The 22,238-nt window shown below is 58.8% G+C and overlaps 2 protein-coding genes across 2 annotated transcripts in view; one reads left to right on the top strand and one right to left on the bottom strand.

Annotated features, from left to right (window-relative positions):
* The first annotated feature begins 1,218 nt into the window (after positions 1–1,218).
* CHPF (chondroitin polymerizing factor) lies at positions 1,219–6,388 on the top strand. Its single transcript, XM_059852921.1, has 4 exons — positions 1,219–1,587; positions 2,761–3,325; positions 3,511–3,693; positions 4,111–6,388. The coding sequence occupies exons 1-4, from the start codon at positions 1,283–1,285 to the stop codon at positions 5,371–5,373; spliced, it is 2,316 nt and encodes a 771-aa protein (XP_059708904.1). The 5' UTR covers positions 1,219–1,282; the 3' UTR covers positions 5,374–6,388.
* A 4,950-nt stretch (positions 6,389–11,338) lies between these two features.
* Positions 11,339–22,238, bottom strand: part of ASIC4 (acid sensing ion channel subunit family member 4) — a 28,669-nt gene continuing 17,769 nt past the window's right edge. Inside the window, exons 2-10 of the mRNA XM_059852919.1 lie at positions 16,313–16,457; positions 16,020–16,147; positions 15,770–15,929; positions 15,314–15,370; positions 15,065–15,218; positions 14,576–14,667; positions 14,177–14,256; positions 13,753–13,857; positions 11,339–13,473 (exon numbers count right to left, since the gene is read on the bottom strand). Of these exons, the coding sequence (XP_059708902.1) occupies positions 13,354–13,473; positions 13,753–13,857; positions 14,177–14,256; positions 14,576–14,667; positions 15,065–15,218; positions 15,314–15,370; positions 15,770–15,929; positions 16,020–16,147; positions 16,313–16,457 (1,041 nt within the window). The 3' untranslated portion in view covers positions 11,339–13,353. The remainder of the gene's footprint in view (positions 13,474–13,752; positions 13,858–14,176; positions 14,257–14,575; positions 14,668–15,064; positions 15,219–15,313; positions 15,371–15,769; positions 15,930–16,019; positions 16,148–16,312; positions 16,458–22,238) is intronic.

Below are 22,238 nucleotides of genomic sequence, written 5' to 3'. Positions count from 1 at the left end.
GCTGAGTGGGCCCCCACATGCCCTCAATGCCCTGCAGAGCTCTGTGGCTACTGGTGCTCCCCAGGGCAAGTGAGCTGTGTTTCATGGGGAGGGTGGAATGGACTGCCCACCCAGAGTAAATCCAGAGGCACTTGGGAGTCCTAACGGCTGCAAGGCTGCGGAAGTGAAGCCATGGGCTGGGAATGGGTGGAAAGGCCAGGTCCTCCTTCTTGCCCTTATTCAGCAATGCCTGGCACTGAGCAGCCATGTAGGGCTGCTTGCCTTACAGCTTCTGGGTTGGATCATTCCTGTGCTGTTTTTGCAGCAAACTCTGCCCTGATACGGTTCTTTCAGTTCTGTCTGCCCCAGGGGCTCTTTCTGGCAGCCGGTGCGATGGTGTATCTATGCTGCAGGACAGCTCAGAATGGGATGGTGAACCGACCCCAGCTGGAGGAGCTCCCTTTGCTCCCGTTTGAAACACATGATTAAAGCCCCTGCTGCTGGGATCTCCTGGTGTCTGCCTGCCCTCCGACTGCTCCGGAATGGTTTGCTTCTGTGCATCCAAAGGTCTTCCAGCCTCCGTTTCTCTCCTGCTGTGCCTGCTCCACAGGCACCCTGCGTGCCCAGTTGCCTCCTGCAGCCCGCAGCCCACACTGTGCTGCTCTGACCTCAAACACACAGCCCCCGCTAGTCCCCGCGACGACTCAGTCATCAGCCACACCGAGGGGACGACCCTCGGGCAGCGGTTTGGGGAATGTGGCGGTTCAAGCCCACCATGAATTCACTAGCTTCGTGGTTTGAGCTGTCCCGGGGAGGGGACACACGGTCCCGCGGAGGTCCTCGTGTCCCGGGCACAAAAGGCCGGGGAAATGCTCCCTAAAGCCCTCTCAGGTGCCGGTCCCTGGCGGATGTGCTTTCTGCTCTGTGAGACGGCGGCCGCGGCCTGAGGCGTTGCCCTGCTGGCCCGCAGCGCTGGGGGCGCTCCCGGCGGCCCAACTGGCGCCGCTGCGGGGCGCGGGGTGCGCGGTGCGGGGCGGTGGGTGCGGGGTGCGGTGCACGGAGCAGCCCCACCGCGCCGTCCCTGGTCCGGCCGCTGCCCTGCGGTCTCCCGGCAACCTGACCCCGCCCCCACGCTTGCCCCCTCCCCCGATTGGCCGCTCCGCCCCGTGACGCATCGGTCGCAGCGCGGGCCACTGGTCGGGGCGGGTGACGCGCGGCAGGGCGGGGCTCGCGGGTGACACGTCGGACGGCGGCGCCGCCAGCGGCAGCGGCAGCCGGCCCCGGTCGCGGTCCCGTCCCGGCCATGCGGCTGTCGCTGGTGTTGTCGGTGCTGCGGCCCGCCGGGCCCGTCGCCATCGGCGTCTCGCTGGGCTTCACCCTCAGCCTGCTCAGCGTCACTTGGGTGGAGGAGCCCTGCGGCCCGCCGCCGCGCCCCGCCACCCGCCCGCACCCCGACGGCGGCCCCGCGCCGCCCCCCGGCCCCGCTAACGGCAACGCGGCGCGCAGGCCCAACGCCGTGCCCGCCGCGCTGGGCGCTGACAACTGGGAGCCCCGCGTCGTGCCCTACCGCCCGCCCAGCCCCGGCAGGGCCGCCAAGAAGGCCGTCAGGTGCGGGGGGGCCGGGCCGGGCTGGGGGACTTGGGCCGCCGCTCACCGGGGTTTATCTGGGAGTAGCTGCGGGCGAGCTTCCGGTGCCTGCCTTCGCGTGGCTGGGGGACTTCAAAGAGGGGCTTTACAGAAAGCTTAGCGGTATGCTGTGCCCTCCTTTCAGTCACCTAGGGCTGCAGACGGGTTTTCCTCACTGAGAGTGCCTTTCCCAGCTGTTTCCTTTCCTCCCCCGTGCCCGACTTCACCTTAACCCCAGCCCGAAGCGAAGAGCCTCCTGCCCATGCTGGTGCCCGCTGCGCGAAGGTTGCCTGCTGCAGCACGTGCTGCCGGGCACTCTGCGACGGTCTCCTCCTGTCTGAGCAGGGACCCCTGCCGTGGTGGCATGTCCCCACCCAGTGCTGCAAACGCCAGCCTGCTCTGGAGTCGGCTGCAGCCCCATCCCATCGTCCCCTGGATGATAGGGAACAGGCAGTGAAAGGGCCTCCTTGTCCTGGCGAGGTGGTGGGCGGATGAAGGGGGCTGAATGGGGCCACTGTGTACCAGGCGGCGGTGGGGAGACGTGGTGGGGGGGGTCGCTTCCTGCTACTGCGCCAGACTGGGAGAATTAAACCTGAAAGTCATTGTGAGTGCGATAGCTGGGGGCCGTGCTGGGGAGGGGGACACAACCAGCCCCCTTGCCGGCTTCAGCAACCTGTGTGGGGCCTGGCTTCCCCAGGGAGGGCAGCATGGGCTCTCCTGCCTGCTTTAGAGTAGTATGACTGGCAGGGGTGGCAGGAAAGTGCTTCCCAGTTTGGACCTGCCTGGGGCTAGCCTCATGGTTGGGCTGTCTGGTGGGTCATGTCCCTGCTGCAGCTGGGTTGTTCAGCCCTCTTTCCTGCTTTTAGCTGTGCTCAGCCTTTTGAGAGCGTCTGTTTTGAGCTGGACTGGCCAGCTTATAGGAAGATAGGGTCCCCTTTGATGTCATGTTGACATGGGATCTCGGCAAAGTGCTCTGCAGTGCTTCTGAGACAGTTGTAGTGGCAGCTGGTGACACTGGGTGATGTCTTTTGTGTCTGAAGCCTGGGAGCAGTTCCTGCAGAGGAACTGAGGTCTGTGCCATTGGTTACAACAGGGAGGTGCAGACTGGTGGGGGTTGCAGTGACCTAGCGGCCATACATTGTCTTCTTCTTGCAGGACCCGGTACATTAGCACCGAGCTGGGGATGCGGCAGCGGCTCTTTGTGGGTGTGCTGACCTCCAAGAGCACGCTGAACACACTGGGGGTGGCTGTCAACCGCACGCTGGCCCACCGCCTGGAGCGCCTGGTGTACTTCACCGGCACACGGGGCCGCAAGGTGCCCCATGGCATGACGGTGGTGACGCACAGTGACGAGCGGCCCATCTGGAACATGTACCAGACCGTCAGGTACCTCCTGGACCACTTCGTGAACGATTTTGACTGGTTCTTCCTGGTGCAGGACGATACCTACACAGAGGCACACCGCATCAGCCGCCTGGTTGCCCACCTCAGCATTGACACCCACCTCTACCTGGGTCGTCCTGAGGAGTTCATTGGCGGGGACACTGAGGGACGTTATTGCTACGGAGGGTTTGGCTACTTGCTGTCCCGCAGCCTCCTCCTGCTCCTGCAGCAGCACCTGGAGAGCTGCCGCAATGACATCCTCAGTGCCCGGCCTGATGAGTGGCTGGGCCGCTGCATTATTGACTACACAGGTGTCAACTGTGTTGAGGAACACGAGGTAGGTCCTGAAGCAAAGATGTCTGAATCCATTACCAGTGTTTTCCCTCCTCCCTGTAGACTCTCTCAACCCTGGGAGGACTAGCTGTTGCACCCTGACATCCTTTGAGCTTGCTGTGCTGGCATCTGGTGGTGTGGGAGTACAGGTTGGGGCTGGCTGTGACCTATCTTTCCTGGCTGGCACAGGGTCTGCATTACCACTATTTTGAGCTGGGAAAGAACGTAGACCCGGAACGGGAGACTGACCTTCGCTTCCAGAGCGCCTTCACTGTCCACCCTGTGCTGGATCCCCTCCAGATGTACCGGCTACACAAGTACTTTGCACAGGTGGAGCTTGAGAGGACCTATCAGGAGATCCAGCAGCTCCAGGTGAGACCTGGCTTGGCTGGGAGGGTCTTGGTTCTCTTTGTCATCCCTGTGGGCTTTCTGGTGGGTTTCTCACCTGATCTGCTGTTGGACAGAATCAGCTGAGCTCATGTGGCTACAGAGGCAGTGGTGCTGTCTGGAAAGCAGCTTTGGACCTAGATGGGTCCTGGAGATGCAGTGGTGGTTCAGGGTGATGAAGACAGAAGGGCGCAGAGGCCTGTCACAAAGGCCGGGTAGGGTAGGGGAGAAAATGTGAGGTGCTGGACAGGAGTCCAGTTGAGGGCAGAGTTGTTCTGGCTCTGCTTTTTGAGCCAGCTCTGGCTAATCTCTGCATATCAGAAATCATATTGAGTGCTGCCTGAGCTGGAAGACCTGCTTATGCCTGCCTTGGCTCTCACTCGTCCATCTCTTTTCTTGCAGATGGAAATCCAGAATGCCAGCAGCCTGTCTGCGGATGGAGACCACATCGCCACATGGCCCATTGGCATCCCGCCCCCATTCCAGCCCAAAACTCGCTTTGAGGTGCTGCGCTGGGACTACTTCACAGAGGAGCAGGTCTATGCCTGTGTGGATGGCTCCCCCAAGTGTGAGCTGCATGGTGCAGATCTGGCAGATGTGGCCGATGTAGTGGCCACGGCCATGGAGGAGCTGAACCGCAAGTACCAGCCAGTGCTCCACGTCCGCAAGCAGCAGCTGGTGAACGGCTACCGGCGCTTTGACCCCACACGTGGCATGGAGTACACGCTGGACCTTCAGGTGGAGGTGGTCACCCAGAAGGGACACAGCCGCTCCATCACTAAGCGAGTGCACCTGGTGCGGCCCCTCAGTGAGGTGGAGATCATCCCCATGCCCTATGTGACAGAGGCCAGTCGCATCAATGTCATCCTGCCGCTGACGGTCCATGACCGGGACTACGCTGCCCGCTTTCTGGAGGCTTATGCAGCAGCCGCTTTTGAGAGCAGTGAGAATGCAGTGCTCACCTTCCTCTTCATCTATGACCCCTTTGAGGCCCAGCAGGTCACCCAGAATGACATCTTTGCCTCTGTGAAGTCCCAGATCACCGAGTATGAGCGCAAGTATGCAGAGGTAAAGATCCCCTGGATCAGTGTTAAGACAGATGCACCCTCCCAAATCAAGGTCATGGACATTATCTCCAAGAAGCATCCTGTGGACACACTTTTCTTTGTGGCTGGCGTGGGGACAGAGGTCACCATTGACTTCCTTAACCGCTGCCGGATGAACACCATAAACAACTGGCAGGTTTTCTTCCCCATCCACTTTCAGGGCTACAACCCAGCCATTGCTTACCACAACCAGGTGCCACCCACCACGCTGGACCTGCTGAGGGACATGGGGCGCTTTGACCGTGATGTCTTCCACGAAGCCTGCTTCTACAATGCTGACTACATGGCAGCACGCACCCGCATGGCGGGGGATGTGCAGGAGAATGAGGACATCCTGGAGACCCTGGACATCTACGACATGTTCATCAAGTACTCCAACCTCCACGTCTTCCGGGCTGTGGAGCCTGCCCTGCTGCAGCGCTACCGGCAGCAGGCCTGCAACCCCCGGCTCAGCGAGGACATCTACCACCGCTGTGTGCAAAGCAGCCTGGAGGGCATAGGCTCTCGCTCCCAGCTGGCCATGGTTCTTTTTGAGCAGGAGCAGGGGAACAGCACCTGAACCTTGGATGGTGGAGGGGCTGGGCCTGCCATGTTATGCCTGCCTGCCCACTCTACTTCTTCTGCCCTAATCTGTCTTCCTTCTGCAGCGGCTGCAGAGATTGCTGGTGTCCAAGCTCGTGATTTGCCCCACTGGGGCTCCCCAGGCCGGGGTCTGCCAGCTCAGGGTGCCTGGGTCTTTCTCAAGCAGCCGTGGCTGTGCAGACCCCAGGCAAGATGGGGTCAGAGTTACTGAGCTGCAAGCTGGAACACCTGGCTCCTCATTCAGAGCTGGTGGCTGCTGGCCCCATCTGTCTGTCCTGGCCCTGCTGCTGAGCACCGGGGAGATGGGCTACTGTGTCCTTTGCTGTCCTCCCTTAACTGGGGGAATGTAGAGCCCAAAGTCCCCCTTCTGCAGGGCTGTGACTGCTACAGGGCCTGGAGTGATCCCTCGTAGTTCTCCCAGTGTCCTAGGACAGGAATGTGCTCCTTGCTCCTTTGGAGCATTGGCCTGGTTGTACAGGGAGGATCATGTTCCTGTGCCTGCCACAAGCTTGGACAGTGGAATGGGGCACATCCCATCCCAAAAGAGCAATAAGGATGTTGGGTTTTGGGTTTTGCCACTTGGCAATGAGCTGGAGTGCTCCTGGCTGGTTGGGGTGTGAGGAACTTGGGCCCCTGAGGCTGGTGGGTGTAGGGGGTGCCAGAGGGGATCCTGCTGATTTCATGTACCATGAGCTGCTCCCCATGGGAACCATGACCCAGGCCGCTTTGGCCTTCGCAGTATTGATAGGACGTCGGAGGTCACAGCCCTCAGACAAGAGCCTCCTGACAGAGGTGGGATCCCTCCCCACTGTGGGGCTGCCCTCAGTGTCGAGGGACATGGTGCCTGACACTGATGGCATGGCAGAGGGTTTGGCTGTGCATCTCCTAAGGAGAAAGCGACTGAGGAGCCGCTCACTGCTCCTGGTTTGTATTTAATGGGGGAAAAGGAGGGGGGATGGGGTGCATTTACACTAATAAAATGGAGAGATGTACTTGTGGGTCTGGCTGATTCTCTCATGAGGCAAATATGGGTTTTCTGCTGGGGTCTTTGTGGTGGTAGGTGCTGGATGCTTGTGTAAGTTCTGTCTGCAGCTGGCTGGACAGATTCCTCACAGGGATGCTTCTTTCCCCGAGCACCTGCAACATCCTTTACCTGAGCAGGGAGATGCCTGCTTCTTAAGGAGGCTATGGGAGCCCATTGCCCTATGGACCGGCTGGCAGATGTGCCAAGCAGACACTTGGAAATACCTGCTTGAACCCCTACGGCTTGCAGCAGGAGTCCTGCACTTCTGTGATGCTCACAGTCTCTGGGGCTGTCCTGCTGAAGCTGCCTGTTGCCATCACTGGTGACTTGGCAGGATTCTGAGCCCCTTGACATGGGAAGTCTGACTGCCTTGTCTTTCCTGTTGCTGTAAACTTGTGGTCCCACTGACCAGTCCTTCTCAGCCCTGTCTGTGGGTGGAAAAGCACCAGTAAAGGGCTGGTGGAGCTGTGTGTGTCCTCCCATGTCTACTATCTCTGTAACAGCCTTCCTGGTATGTACGTGAGTAATGGGGGACTCCTGGCCCATGTCAGAGCAGACTGAGCTGGCTGCTCAAGTGAGGTGAACTCTGCCCTCCAGGATCTGGGATCAGCTCTGAAGGAAGCTCCCAGGCCACTGTGTTGGATCACTGGTGCTGGATCTGCTCTCTCTGCATTGCTCTCACTCTTTTTGAGCTGTTTTACATTTCAGGGCTTCTCAGCACTTGTGTTTCCCAGTTCTTAGTTGGGTAGAGCACTGGGGTCCTATCATGGACTGTTTCATCACCTAACACTTCTATTTGCATTATGAGGTATGGAGACTCTGTCCCCTGCCTACTTCCTGCTCCAGGCATGATTTTCATAACTCCGTGTGCCCTTCCCACCAGCCCTTTACTCATCATGTTTTACTGCTCCATGAAACACACGTATCAAAGAGACACCCCCAAGAAAATTAACTGAACCTACTCACTATTACTTATCAAGGCTGCTAGTGCACAGTAAAACTCATGGAGGCCCCTGGGCTGTGTGGTATGCCTTTTCCAAGGATACCTCATTCATCTCTTCCTGCTCCTGTCTCTGTATCCATGGTGTAGGAGTGTATATGTTTAAATATAATTTTATTATATTTCAGACAGTAACTGTTAGCTTGTTTTGAGTATTTCTATTTTTGATCTTCCCTGAGCACATCCTTAATTCCCTTCAAGTGGAAATCTGGGGCAGAGGGAGCGAGGCAGATGCAGGTGTGTTAGAGATACATTTATCCTTTGAAAAGTGGACCAAGTAGTAAGATGTGATTAGGCATTAGAAGAGTATCCAAATGGTAATAAAGCAGCTTCAAATCAAGTTGGCTGTGAAAAGAAACCCAGAATTGTCATTTAATTATCATGAGACTGTCAAGATAGAGTTGCTGTTGCCTCACTGCTGTTCACCCCGACAAAGCCAGAGGTATTTGCATACTTAACACTCTGCACCATCAATGCCAGCAGAGGCTCCCTGCTCTGGCATATGTATGAGCAAATGACTGCTTGTGGCACTCCCAGCACAGTTACTGCTCCCTTTTCAAGGGAGCTCGCAGGGTTTGCAGCTGTTTTAGTGTTTGCCAGGCTATCTGCAGCATGAAAACATGATGAAACCCCAAAGAAGGATGTGCAAAACTTTGGGAAGGGGGTTGGTGATGCAAGCAAGGTGAGAGCTGGCTGTGAAGTGAGCACTGGCTGTGCTCACTGGGACGTGGCAGAGACCTGTGACATCAGGGGCATGGGCACAGGTGCAGTGCCCCTCTCCTGTCCTCACAGGGCTAGCAGGTGCAGGCAGGGTGCCAGACCGGGACAGTGACACCTTTGAAAGGGGCAGGAGGAGCAGCTGATGTGGGCAGATGAGAAAACAGAGACATTCTGTGATCCCTCTTCAGGCTTGACCTGTATTTTCATACAATGTGTGGATTTTTGCACTTACCCAGTTGCAGAGGCAGGGCAGTGAAAGGTCAATTTTACAAACAAGGCAGGAGAAAACTTGTCTCCTGCACAGTAGACTTCTGCTTCCCTTGCGGAAATTTTCTAAGTATTACTGGCTCACCACAGCAATCAAGAGAGAGCAACCTTTTCTTGGGAAGTTTTTCAGAAGAGAGAGTGAAGAGGTGGTTCAGAGCACTCTGAAGCACAACAGACCATGTCTGAATACATTGGGCCTGGGTGGGCACCTGCCTTCCCTCCTGCCTCCTCTCATTTTTGCACTGTGGCGAAGGAAAGAGACTCACACTGGGGAAAACCCAAGCTACTGCTGTTCTCCCTCCCCCCATGGTTTGTTTTCCTGTGTATGCAAACACAACAGTAAGCCTGTGAGCAGGGAAGGCAAAACCTACTTTTCTAGCCTTGCTTGGGTCACTTCATGCTGTGCCCAACTCTGTGGCAAAGCTACTTCAGCCCCAGCAATATTAATCAGTTTGATGGCTGACCGTTGGGAAGATATGGGAATTATAGCCGTGCCACGAAGGGGCTGGAGGGCAAGGGGAAATGCAGTGCCCTTTCTTCCCTGTGCTTTCTTTGGGAAGGGGCCAGGATGCCTGTCACGCAGGAGCAGCTCTACCAACCATGGGCCAGGACCCAACTCCAGCAAAAATTTCCTCCTGTCTCTAAGTGAAGGCAGAAGAAGCTGGTCTGCTTGAGGAGGAGCAGACAGAGAGTTACCAACCTGTGCCTGCACCCAATGCCTTCGATGTCCAACATACTGCTTAGCCCCTCTGAAAGGTGGGAGTGGCTTTGGTTAGGGTTTTTCTGGCCAAGCTTAGGGAAATCAGGGCATTTTAATGAAGAAGGAAAACTGTAAGTGCAGGCAGAGCTGCTGTCAGGGTGTGCCTGCCTGCAGGGATTTCCTTCCATGGGGTGTTGGCATATCTGGCTATGCCCAGGGATGTCCCCTCTGGGGCCACACCACTCCAGCATTGGCAGAATGCAAGACCCTGAAACTCTGGCACTGGGGGAAGAGGCAGGCAGCTTGCTTGGAGTTTTGATTTAATTGCCTCCTTGGTTTTTCCAGCCTCCTTGTCCACTGTCAGCAGCTGAGTGCTGGAAAGTGGGTGCTGTGTGTCCCTTGCCTGGCCCAGCTGATTGGCACCACCAGTCCATTTTTCCAGCAAGGGGGTCATGGGCAAATGATCAAAGAGCAAAGCAGTGAGCTTGGCATTTGCACGTCATGCAGACATGATAAGAGTCACTCCTTTCTCCAGGTGTTGCCTGTCACCATCAGCATCTCCAGGCAGGAGATGCTTGGGGAGGAGGTGACAGCAGTGAGGCCACATGTCCCATTGCATTTCAGGGCTTACTTCCAAACCCCCTGCTCCCAGGCTGGATGTTTTTTTTTTCCTTTGAAATGCAGCTTTTCTATGAGAACAGCTGTAATTACTGTTCATGGCAGTGGAGGCACGTTGGAAAGTGCCCAGAGGACATGCCTGCCCCATAGACAGAAGAGATCCTTGCTGTCTGCTCCATCCTGGTGCCTACTCCCTACTGCCACTCCTGCTGTGTCTTCTGGGGTTGTCACCTCTACGGTGACAGAAGCTGTTGCCAGTACAGCCGGTCCTGCTGTGATCAGGTACTTGGCATTTGTCCAGAGCACTGTGCTCATTAAAATTAAGGGCCTGTTTCACTGTAGTGGATCCCCTTCTAATTATGCCCCAGCTATTTCTTGTGGTTCATTACAGGTGTTTCAAGCAGTGCTGTGCTGGGTGAGCCCCAGGTGGCAGCATCTCCATCTCTGGGCAGGGCTAAGCCCCTGGTGGCATTTGAACAGGCAGAGCATGGGAGGGGGCACCCAGGAGCCAAAGCACTGGGGTTTGTGAATGACCCTGGGGTGCTAAACCTGGGTTGTCCCACTGGCCCTCCTCAGCCCAATGCCATCTGTGCTGGGATATGAGGCATGTCACAGGCGGGGGGTGATGCTGGGTTCATGTCGTCTGCCTGTCCTGTTTGGAGAAGTGGAAGTGACAGGAGCTGTCACTTCCAGATAGCACCTGGAAGTTGTCAAATTAAAGAATAAAGGTGCTGAGAGCAACAGAGAAAAATACATGTCAAATCTTCGTTAGGTCATCACTACAGGGCTCCTGGGAATGGTCCTGAGGCTGCTTTTTTGGCATAGAAGCTGGGATGGGCCAAGCATGAAGCTCAGCCTTTCCTTCTGCCATGCTTTAGTCCTGTGCATGGTGCTGGAGGAGCTGGAGGACATCATGAGGAAGGACCTTGTGGACCAACCACACAATCCTTCTCTCCTTACTCAGCTCCTGTGACACATCTTCACTGTAGAACAAGAAGCACCGTGAGCTCCCAGTTACTGTCTTGGTGCAGGTGAAATGATGGGGCATTGTAGAGGGGCAGATGGGTCAGCATCTGGTGGCAGGGACAGTCCCATCCCAAAGGGATCCAGTCTTCTTACTTGATAATAACAAGATGTGGAGCATGTAGCTATTTCCCTGGTTTTCCCTTTAGCACCCAAGCTCTATGCTCTTCTCACAGGGCATTGTGTGATCTGTGGGATGTGGCCCTGTGTCCCAGCTGCACCAAGTTAACTCAGGCTTTTTCAACCCTCACTGCTTTAGAAGGAGACCTGTGGTGCCTGGTGCTGGCAGCCTTCACTAAGAGGTCAGCCTCTGTTTCCTACTGTGTCCCCTTTGTGCTGCAGGGTAGCTGGGGCAGATGGATAAAGTTTTGGAGAAGGCAGGAACTGGAAGAGCATTTCTGCCAGGGAAAGCTTCAGCAGGGCCCCCCCTTCCCTTCCACCCATCCTCTGTCTCCCCTGTTTCAGTTTCACCCCGCACCCCTCGTACATGAGCACAAGACTGTGAAGTGTTCCCTGGGTCCCACCACCAGCTCTCCTCTAGGGTGGTGTCTCATCCATCTCTCTGCCCCATCAGCCCTCACAGGCATCTCTGGACCTACTTGTGCCTCTTTATTAGGGAGCATTTGTACATTTATAAAACAGTGACGCACATCTCTCACGTTCACCAGCACGAGGGCGGTTTGTGCTGGCCTTCCCACCATGGTGTCCGTGCCCACCCCGCTCAGGGCCTACTGCTCCCACTGGCAAGAAGGGGACACGTCCTGCTACCCCCCTTGTCGCAGGAGACCTTGGTGTAAGGCTGGCTGGCATGGCCGTGGCACATTCCTGGGATAACATGTGGCACCCCTGTGGGAACCCTCCTGCTTGCAGGTAGGCTCATGGGAACGCCATGGGGAGCTGGCACAGGGTGCTCTGGAGGGCTCCCTGGGGAGCACCAGTGTGGCTGGCCTGCTGGGAGGCTTGCTGTGTATCCCCCACACAGGGGAACGTGGAACACCACGCAGCTGGGTGCTTGCACCCATGGGGAACATGCTCACACATGGGTGCATACTTCAGGGGAGCTGTTGGACCATGCATACCCAGAGCCAGGGCTGCTGGTGCCCTGGTCCCTGCCCTGTGCCTCCCATGTGTGGGGCCTTGAGGGCTGCAGGGATGATGGCTCCTCCTGCATCTATGGCTTTGGGCACGGCACAACATGGCCATGATCCATCTGTGGGCACCAGGGATGGGGACCAAACCAGCAGGGCCAGAGGCTGCCTGGCTCAGCCCCAGCCTTCCCCAGAGGTCCCAAATTCCTGCCCTGGGGTCCCCCTCTGCCAAGTGTGTGTGTTGAGGGGGGCTTTGCCAGCTCGCCCCCCCTCCTGAGATATTTTGGGGCAGTTTGCCCTGCGCTGGTGTCTGCTGCTACAGTGGAGGGGGTGGAGGCAATGTACAACAGGACAGGGGAAGTGCTGCGGGTCCTGCCATGCGTCCTGCCATCTCAGCACAGGCAGAAGGACTGTGGGCGCCAGTTTTGGCCAAGGCTCCGGCCAGTGGGCTGGACTGCAGCTGTCCGGACAGGGCTGGGCACAGAGCACCCTCCTAACCATGTACAGTCTGGGGGAGGCACAGAGGGTGCCTCAGCACCTGGGGCTGGGAGCATGGCAAGGGATACGTGCACGGTGCAAAAGAGCAGCGACAGGCAGGGGAGTGAGGGCAGGACCCGCCATGATGCCTGGGCTGTGCCAGGCAGCTACACCAAGGGATGAGCCACTCTGGGCAATAGCTGGGCAAGGAGAGGATGGGTTCACAACAGATTGGGGCAGGAGATGGGGAGGCAGTAGGTTTGCAGTGCTGAAATGACTGGGGATTATTGGGGGCCAACACTGGAGTGGCAGGGGGAGTCACAGTGCAGGGGTCTGACTGGGAACAGTGATGGAGGGGCTGCAGCCCTGAGAGACTGCATGAGGTTGGGCAAGAGTGGGCAGATGTTTAGGGGTGTGTCACAGTGGTGGTGGTGGTGCCAGGGGTCAGGGTGGTGCCATGCAGGTGTGGCTGCAGTTGGGGTGTCCCTGGGCTGGCCACAGGGGCCATGCTGCTCAGAGTGGTGCCCTGCACTGCTGCCCTGACCTGCAGCAGGAAAGGGAGGAGGTGGTTCCCGGGCAGAGGGAAGCTGTTCCAGGCATGTCTCTCTCCTAGGGAAAACCATGCAGGGCAGAGACCACCACCCAGGAGGGGTCAGCAAAGGAGGGCTTGGAGGGGCTCACAGGAACCTCAGCTTACCCCCTTCATGCTCTGCAGCACCAGGGCCTCTCTGGCCCACACCTACTTCTCCCCCAAACCCCCCTGGCATGCCCATCCCCCTCCATGCTGTGTGCTTGAAACTGGGCTGAGCCCACGTGCTAGGGGCAAGCAGAGGAGACAGGCAAAAGGGCCAGGGGGCTGCTCCAGTGCCGGTGCTGAGGCAGCTCCAGTGGCATCACTGGGGGTGAACGGTATGGCTGGTCCTGGCAGTGGGGTGGGGGAGGCAGGGGCCTTTGCCCACCACACCCAGTGCTGCGGTCCCTCTCCATGAGAACGCTGGGGAGGGGGGTGACAGAGGGCTGCCCCCCAAACCCAATCTTGCCTAGCAGGCGAAGTCCTCGAAGACTCCCTGGTGAGCGTAGTGGTGGCGATGGTGGTGGTTGGGCAGGATGCCCGCGTTGTAGGCGCCCTCCACGTGCCGACCCAGTGTCTCACAGGGGCTCTGTGGGGATGGCAGTCAATAGGGTGGACACAGATTCCATGCATCCTGCCACCTCCCTAGTCCTCCCACCCATCACAGCCTGTCCGCAGGAGCTCCCCAGGGGATACCCAACTCCCTACCCCCCCAGGATTGCCCTGACTCTGCAGCCTGAAGGCACCAAATGCAGAGCGACACAGACCCTCCATCTTGGGATGATGTCCCCTCCCCGTGGAGTGGGGGCAGACACATGGCCAGGCCCTGTCTTCACAGCCTCCAGGCAGCCCAGCCCTGCAGGGGTACCTGGTCCTTCATCTCCTCCAATCCCAGTGTGGCGATGCTGCCCGAGGGCTTCTTCAGAGGTGGCTTGGAGCGGCGCAGGACCCGGCTCACCTTATCTCGGATCACCTGGGTGCAGATGGGGGGGTCAGACCTAGACCTGCACACAGGCAGTGCCCTGTGTGTGTACACCCAGTCTACATGGAACTGCTGTCTGCTCCCCCTCTCACCCAGGGATAGTGGGACAGTACCTTGGCCCATCACCCTCCCAGTCCTTGGGTCACTGAGGAATGCAGAGGGACCCATTCCCCTCCCACTGCCTTCCTCTGGGTGTTCCCTAATTTGGGGGCTGCTATAGCCCTCTGGGGTGGCCACACATTTTATGGCCTTCCCAGGAAGCCTGTCTCTGTACCCACTGCCAAGACACATCCCTGAAGGCTAAACACACCTCATAGATGTAGTCCAGGATCTCCAAGATGGTGAGGATGCTGGCACCAATGAACAGGCCCATCTGCCCCCCGATGTCTCCTGGGGAGGAGGAGGGGACGATGGTCACCAAGAGATGCTGTGCAGCCCACTGGAAGTCTGGGGTGGGTCAGCAGGGCAGTGGGCAGTGCCAAGACTGCCCAGATGGTGGGGCACAAAGCAGACATGGGGGCAGAGTCAGCAGGACCAAGGGCATGGGGAACATGCAGGATAGGGGACACTGAGCAGCGTTCCACCCTTCAGCCAGCCTGTGGCTGGCTGCTGCTCTGTGTGATCCCTTCCCCACCAGACCCTCATCTTCCCAGGACTGGGACCCAGAGTTCTGCATCTTAGGGCCCCAGAGGAAGGTGAGGGGAGTCACCGAGAAGCCCAGCAAGGTCATAAGCTTTCTTCTGCTCAATGGCTTCATAGTTGAGTGCCTCAAAGAAGATGTCCAGCACCAGGAAGTTCTCCCTGTGGAGACACCATTGCACTGAGCAAAAAGGGCTGGTCATTGACCTTCCTGCACCACTTCCCACAAACCTCCCATGTCCCTCAGCCCTCCAGCTCTCAGGTGCTCCCAGGTGCTCCCATGACCCTCGTGAATATTTGGGCTGGTGCAGTGGGGACATGGATGGGGCATGTCCCAGGCTAAGAGAGACAGTGGGGTGTGCAGGTGCTGGCAGGAGGGCTGGGAAGATTGGACAAGTTGGGAAGAAGTTCTAGTGAAAACACCCCTGCACAGAGGATGCTGCAGAAACCAAGTATGCCAGGACCCTCTCTCTGCATGCTGCCAGGAGTGGAGTGGAAGTTCCCCCAGGTCCCCAGCCCCCTGCCCACCCCCTGGAATACCCCAGTGCTGGTAACTCACCGAATGTAGGTCTCGTTCTTGTTGTACTTGCGGGCGAGGTAGCGCGCTGAGCCCTTGTTGGGGATGCGGACCATGGAGATCTCCTTGCCATAGCGTGTCAGGTTGCACGGTGTGGGGCAGCTGCAGCGCTCCTGGCTGTCCTCCACTGCTGCATCTGGGGGCAGACACCCATTGGCACTGCCACAATCTCCAGTCCCCTCCCCGGGGCACTCGGCTGGCCCCTAGATGCCCACCCACTGCCGCACCTACCCAGTGTGTGGTCAGCACACTCGATGTACACATTAGGGGAGCAGATGGACTCATTGCCTGTGGAGAAGCAGGTGGTTGGGAGTGGAGGAGTCTGGCCAGATTCTGCCCTCCACTCTTAACTCACTCTCTTGGAGGTAGTGCAGAGGGCAGGGTGCAGAGAGAATGGGGATGAGTGACCCTTGGGTGCAGGTTGGTTGGGGCAGATGTGGCCCAGGTACAAGGCAAACAGGGAAGGTGCTGACCTGTGGTGTAAGGAGGGTAGGACAGGGGCTGACCCAGCATGTGGAGAGGATGGGGTGGTCACTGGGTGGAGAGAGATGGGACCAGAGGAATCCTTGGGTACAGAGTGTTGGGGCAGAGGTGATCTTTGGGTGCAGACTGCAGGGAGTTGGAGCAATCCCAGCAGGACTGTTGGGGCAGTGGGGCGCCCCTCACACCATCATGCACACCCCTCACCTGGCATATGAACCATGCGGCAGTGGCAGCTCTGCACCACAGCCTCCTTCTCACACTGGAGGCGGCAGGCAGCGATGCTGTAGGTGTCATAGCCAGGCAGCAGCTGCTCCCCCTGCATGCTGGTCCGGCAGTTCCCCCACGGCTGTGGCAGGTAGGTGAGCTGTAGGGGTGAGAAGGGCATTGCTACAGGGCTGTGCTGGGCTGAGTGCCAGCAGGCACTTCCCCGGGGCTGTTGGGCATCCCGCCTTACCCGCTGCTCCTGGCAGGACACAAAGGTCTGGAAGCCAGGTGAGACACCAAAGCCCAGCTGATGGATATAGGGTGGCTCATCCTGGCTGTGGATCTGGACCCGGATGCCAGCTTCAAATGATGTCTCATCTGTGGGAGAACAGAGGGTGCTGCATGCCTGCACCAACCCAGCACCTGCACCCCTCGGATGCCCTGCTTTATCCATATTCCCCTCACAGGGAGCTCTGCATGCCCAGCAACCCTGCATCCTAGCACCCATCATCTGTGCCCTGCCTAAGCCATAGCCCCACTTACTGGTCTCTCTCCAGATGGGCAGGTACTCTTCCTGCTGGATGTCCAGCATGATCTCCAGTCCATTGCCCATGCCACCTTGGCGGGTCACACGTGGATTCCTCCGATCCCCATTGAAGGTGTAGCACTTCCCATAACGTGTGTAGACCTGGGGATGGAGAGAGCAGTGGTAAGGGAGCAAGCAGGAATCTCGTCGAGTATTCTGCAAGCAGAATGAGGTCCAGAAACTCCTTTCCAATTCCATGGATGTGATGGAAGGAAGGTACAGTCTTGCATGACCTTTGGAAAGGCTCATCTCAGCCTGACTCCCTACTCTACCACTCCTCCGCCCTTGCTGAGGTGGGGGTGAAGCATCATTACCAGTGCCCATGGGGCACCCCAGCTGTCTTGCACCTTCCAGGAGGGAACTCACGGGAGTGAAGTGCTGGGGGCCACAGCGCTCTCCCTGAAAGCGACACTCCACCAGCATGTCCTCAATCTGGTGGCCCAGGCGGTGAAAGAAGCTCTGCATGGTTCGCTCGGAGCGGCGGGGTGGCAAGAAGCGCGAGTAGTTGGCCAGACGTGTTAGCCATGCACGTTGATCCTCCCCCAGCACGGCCAGCATCTCGGGCACCAGCGAGTGGTTCTCCCGGGCCAGCCCCAGCCACTCTCCCACCGAGTAGAGGTCGGGCTTGGTGAGGTGCAGGAAGCGTGCCCGGTTGGGGTTGCAGAGGGTGACAGCCGGGAAGCGGAGCTGGGGTGCCCAGGCGAGGCGTGCACGGGTGTGCACGGGCCGCGACAGCAGGTGGTGCAGGCGGTCGGCGGTGCCGGTGGCCAGCAGCCCGGCGGAGGCCAGGAAGGCCAGGCTCCAGAGCAGGCGGCGCAGGCGGGACTGGGGCCGGGTACACATGTAGTGCAGCCCGGGGATCCGGGTGGCTCGCAGGATGCTGACAACGAGCTGGGGCGCACTGCTGTGCTGCGGTCGTGCCAGATCTTCCCCGTCCTGGCAGCAGGCAAGGGGCAGCGGCATGGCTGCCTTCAGGGTGGCTCCTGGAAACTGGGCTGCAGACTGCCTCTAAAACTGCCCAGGGTCCCTGCTCCCCTCCAGGGATTTTTCCCTCCTGGGAGGCTTTTGCTCTGCACCTTTCTGGAGATGAACAAGGCAGGCGCCTTCCTGAGCTGCTTCAGTGATGGGTGAGGGGAGGGAGAGGAGGGGGTTGCCGCAAACACGCCTTTCCCTAACCTGCATTCGGGAATGGAAAATTCCTTCTTGAGCTGGGTTGGGACAGGGGTGTGTGTTGTCTTACCCTAGGCAAGCTGAACTGGCAGCCCCCAGTGTCCCAGCATGGTGGGCATCTGTGTCTGGATGTCTCAGGCACACTGTGTGAACCCTGTGCCTAGGAATGTCGTGCTTCAGCTATTCCTCCTTGTCCCTTGCCATGTATTTCACTGCAGTTACCATAAAACATTGCCTGGACCTCCAGAGTCCCCAGTTGTGTCTGCTCTGCAGCAGGGGAGTCTGCCCCACACAGAGACGGGACAGTAACAGCACTAGGAGGCCATCACCTACTGCCAGTGCTGCTTGGGACCTTGTCTGCCTTGTACCTTGCTATCCCTGTCCCTGGAGCTGGGGACCTCAGTGCATCTGGGCCAGGTGGGGTGGGAGAAGCGAGACTGTGGGTCAGGAGGAGTGGAACCATGGGGTAGGAGGCTGCATGACAACCCACCTGCGCCTGGCGGGTGCTTTGAAGTGACGGCGAGGCTGTGATCAGAGTGCAGCAGTGGTGGGGGGGTGGGTGTCTGTACTCAGCTGTCAGCGTGGCTGGCAGCGCCCCGACAGCCTGTCAGGTGCCTTCAAAGCTCAGCACTGTACTCTCCTCAGCCTCTCATCTCCTGCTGCTGCTGCTTCCAGGCACCCACCTTCGGCGCTCACCCAGCGTGGGCTGGCATGGGGAGGGGGTGTCCCTCATCCTCCACAACTCCAGGACAAGTCAGGGCTACTGGGCCCAGTCAAGAGCAGCATCCTTGAGCTCCATCGCATCAGGGCAGGAAAGGCCAGTGGCGGCAGGAGGGGTTGGAACAAAGGGAACTCCTGATGACCTCAGCAGTGACTCCCCAGCACCATCCCTGCCACAGGCCTTGATGCCTGAGCAACATGTAACTACAGCCACGATGGGGACAAGGCCAGGGTCCCATCTGGCAGCTTAGTTACAGGTGCAGGAGGACTTCAGGCAGGTCAGAAGCAGGACAGGCCTCGAGGGGGCGAGCGGAGGCAGCGGACAGCACCCACGGGCGGCAGGGCCGTGCCCGCCGTCCCTCGCAGGCCGTGCCCGCGGCACCGAGTGCTTGGCGGGCGCTGCCCGGCAGGGGGCAGCAGCGCCCCGCGCTCCGCGGCCCCGTCGCCCCCGGGCCCCGCCCGGCCCTGCCCGGCCCAGCCCCAGGGCAGCCTCTGAGCCGGACCGGGAGGTAGCTGAGCTCTCCGGCTCCTGCCGTGCACCCGCCGACCAGTCCAGCGCTGGCACCATCCCCGCAGCGGACTCCCCGCTCCCTGCATGCTCGGGACCCTGTGGGTCACCCCACGGTACCCGCCCTGAGCTGTCCCCTCCAGCGCTGTACCCCCGCAGCACAGCCAGGACACGGCTCAGCTCAGCCCCTCTCTGTGGGGCGGCTGCAGCCGGCTCGGCTCTTCTCTGAGATTTATCGCGGCTGTGAGCGCCGGCGGCTGCCGGCCTGATACCATCAGCCGCGGCACACCAGGGCAGCTTCTATATTAGTTTTCTTTAAACGGAGGATAAGCTCCCCAGGCTGGAGAAAATGTCATTTCTGTGAACGCTTCCATCTCGTGTCAGTTCAGACATATCCGGGCGGCATGGCAATCACCCTGGAGGGGGGTGAGGGATGGGGATGGGATGCAGAGGCTGGGGCATATGGGGACAGATACTTAGGGACAGGGACCAGTGCTGGGCAGGATTGGAGGCTCAGGTCCAGCTGTGGTGGTGGCTGTGTTCCAGGCAGGTGGGCTGTGGGGGAGCATGGGGAGCAGGGGTGCCCATGGCATCCAGCTGAGTTACTCACTTGTCGGCTACTGGGGTGCTGAGGCCAGCTGTGAAATCACACTGGCGAGAGCACAGCACAGTCCTGAAGGGCTTTGCCTTTCCAGCATGACAAATCCAATTAGATAACAGGGAGCACATGAGGAGGAGGAGGAGGAGGAAGAAGAGCAGAGGAGAGCCTGCCTGCACCAGGAACAGGATTTTCTCCCTGCAGCTGACCCAGAAAAATACCTTGCAGGACTGAAGCACACATGTCCAGCCAAGGATAGCAACTGAGATATGGGCCCTTGGGCACCCGGCTCTGCCTGCTGGGCACCCATGCATGTTGCAGTCTTAGGGCCAGAGACACAGCATTCCCGTGTTACGTGCCGGTCTCCTTGCTCAGCCAGTGCATGCTGGCATCCCCACGCCATGCTCACATGCAGGGGAGACCCCATTAGGGAGGTAATTTCTTGACATGATTCCTCATTTTCCTCTCTCTCCCATGGAGACACGCTGACCTTGACAGGAATAGCTGCCTGCGCCTCAGCAGGCAGATCTCAGTCAGATATTGCTGGGGACCCCGGCATCTTCTTCCCCAATCCACACAGTTCTGGGGCCCCCAAAGTGCCCTCCACGCTCCCAAGACTTGCCTTCCAGTCCCCCTGCTGTGGGGAGCCTTTTGGGAGCAAGATGCTGACTGCCAGCATCCTCATCCTGGCTGATGCCAGCCCACCCGTGAGCACTGGGGGCATGAGGACCAACACCAGGCATTCCCAGTCCCCCATACCCAGTGCTGCCAGCCCATTGTGCCAGCCTCGGGCTGATCCCAGCTCATGCAGGTATTTCCACGGCTTACACGGCTCCCCACGGTATTTAGCCTCTGGAAGACGACGTTAAACATTGCAGGCAGCGACAAATCCTGATTGCTCTGAGGAGACAAGAGGCCACACTAAGCTTCCAGCCAAATGTTTCCATGCAAAGGGAACAAGCTGCAACATGTGTGGTGCCAGCGGGTCCTGTTGCTGCGTGCCTGGGCCACCCAGCCCTACTCCCACATCCCCACTGGGACAGCCAGACCTGTTCCCACATACCTGCAGGGGCATCCAGCCCTGCTCCCACATCCCCACTGGGACATGCAGCTGACGGGCAGGCTCTGGCCATGGGCACAGCACACAGGAGCAATCACCCCAGCGTAGAAGCACCCCTGAGAACAGTCATCATTGGGGCATAATGGGGATGGGGACAGGAATGGGAGGACACCAGAGTGCTGCCCACTTGGTCCTGGTGGGGATGCCAGCCCCGGGGTAACCTTGAGGGTCATGTCCAGGTACCTAAGCCCAGAGAGCAAATTAGCATGGGCAAGGCTGTGGCACAAAGGAAAGCAGCCTCCAAAAGTGGAAATGCTGTTTCCTGTGTGAGTGCAGGCAGCTGGAACACAGGGATGTTCCTGGACAGGAGACATGGCACAGGAGCTGGGGCCAAACTGGCATGACACTGGTAGAGCTGGGGCAATGGCACACCCACGCACCCTGCCTCCTGCTCAGCTCCTGCCCCACACTGTGGCCATCCCAGCTCTGCTGGAGCCCCTCACCATGCCAGAGGCCCCCCCCGAGGCAGCCCCCCATCCCCAAGAGCCCGCTCCCCCCGCACAGCACAGCCAGCCCCGCCTGGGTGCCCCGGGAGGGAAGCCGCAGCGCTGACGCCAGCATTACAACTGCCCGGGATATGAGATCCGCTTGGATTCAGCAATTTCAACTCATTTCAAGCCCGATTCTGCAGCAATTTTCTGAGCCAGTGGGATGTTTTTGCCACTGCAAACGTCCCTTCTCATGCATGGTCGCATCATTTCCTTTCCCCGCTCCCAGGAGGATTTGGGGAACGGTGCCAGTTTGGCTCGACCCCAGCTCTGGCAGTAGCACAACCATCTCCCATACTAGCAGCCCCTCAGTGCAGCCCCCTGCTCCACAGGGAGCTGCTGGGATGCCTCCTGCAGGACAAACAGCCCTGCATATGGGGTCTGGGGCTGCTGCCTCCATGGGGCACCAGCATCCTCAGCCCAAACAGAGCAGGGCACCTTAGGCACAGCACACACAACTGATAGTTTAGGCTTCTTGTTTCCCCCAACCTGTGAAGGACTAAGCTCTGGAATATCTCCTGTGGATCCCTGATCTACCTCCAAAGGAAGAGGGAAAACAGTGTGGAGCAAGGGGGCCAGAGGCTGCTGCAGGCCTGTCCCAGAAAGTCCAGGACCCCTCCTGCCACTGCAGCTGTGCTTCTCTCTGTGCTACAGGACAGCCCTTGCCAGCTGAGTCCCCTTGGCTAGGCCTGAGCCAGCAGTGGAGATGTGGGCGTGTGGGGCTGGCAGAGCCCCTTTCATGCCAAGCAGGCTTGCTGCTGGAATACCAATTGCTCAGCTGTGCTGCAGGCTGTGCTGCTGGCCAGCCAGAGCAGGGGGAGACACCCGAGCCCTGGCACTGGGCAGGGCAAGCATGTCACAACCAGGCTGCTGCATCAGGGACAGTGTGTGTCCCATGTCCCCAGGAACAGGTAGGATCTAGACCAGGGCTTCCTGCTCCTGGTGGCTACCAAGCATAGGGCTACAATGCAAGGCAGAAGGGTGTGCTGTGCACATGGGCAAGGACACCCTCCCAGAATATCTGCCCCAGTACTGCCAGTGGCAGTTAGTGCAGGGGGATGTTGGCATCATCCAGCTTTCAGGATCAGCGTCTATGACAGCATGCCCAAACTCGTGTGCCAGAGAAAGACCCTTCCCTGCAAGCCATTGCCCCAGGAGTCCTGCACTGGCCAAGCCAGAAGCTGGAGAGAGCTGTGTTGTTCATGCCACATGGAGTCAGGGTGGCTGTGACACAGAGGGGAGTAGCTGGGGACCCCAGTTCCTCACCTCTTGACTTCAC

Source organism: Haemorhous mexicanus, chromosome 8 (genome assembly GCF_027477595.1).
Source record: "Haemorhous mexicanus isolate bHaeMex1 chromosome 8, bHaeMex1.pri, whole genome shotgun sequence".
Classification (NCBI taxonomy): Eukaryota; Metazoa; Chordata; class Aves; order Passeriformes; family Fringillidae; genus Haemorhous; species Haemorhous mexicanus.
The sequence above is the reverse complement of the archived record's forward strand: the minus strand, read 5'-3'. Positions and strand labels throughout refer to the sequence as shown.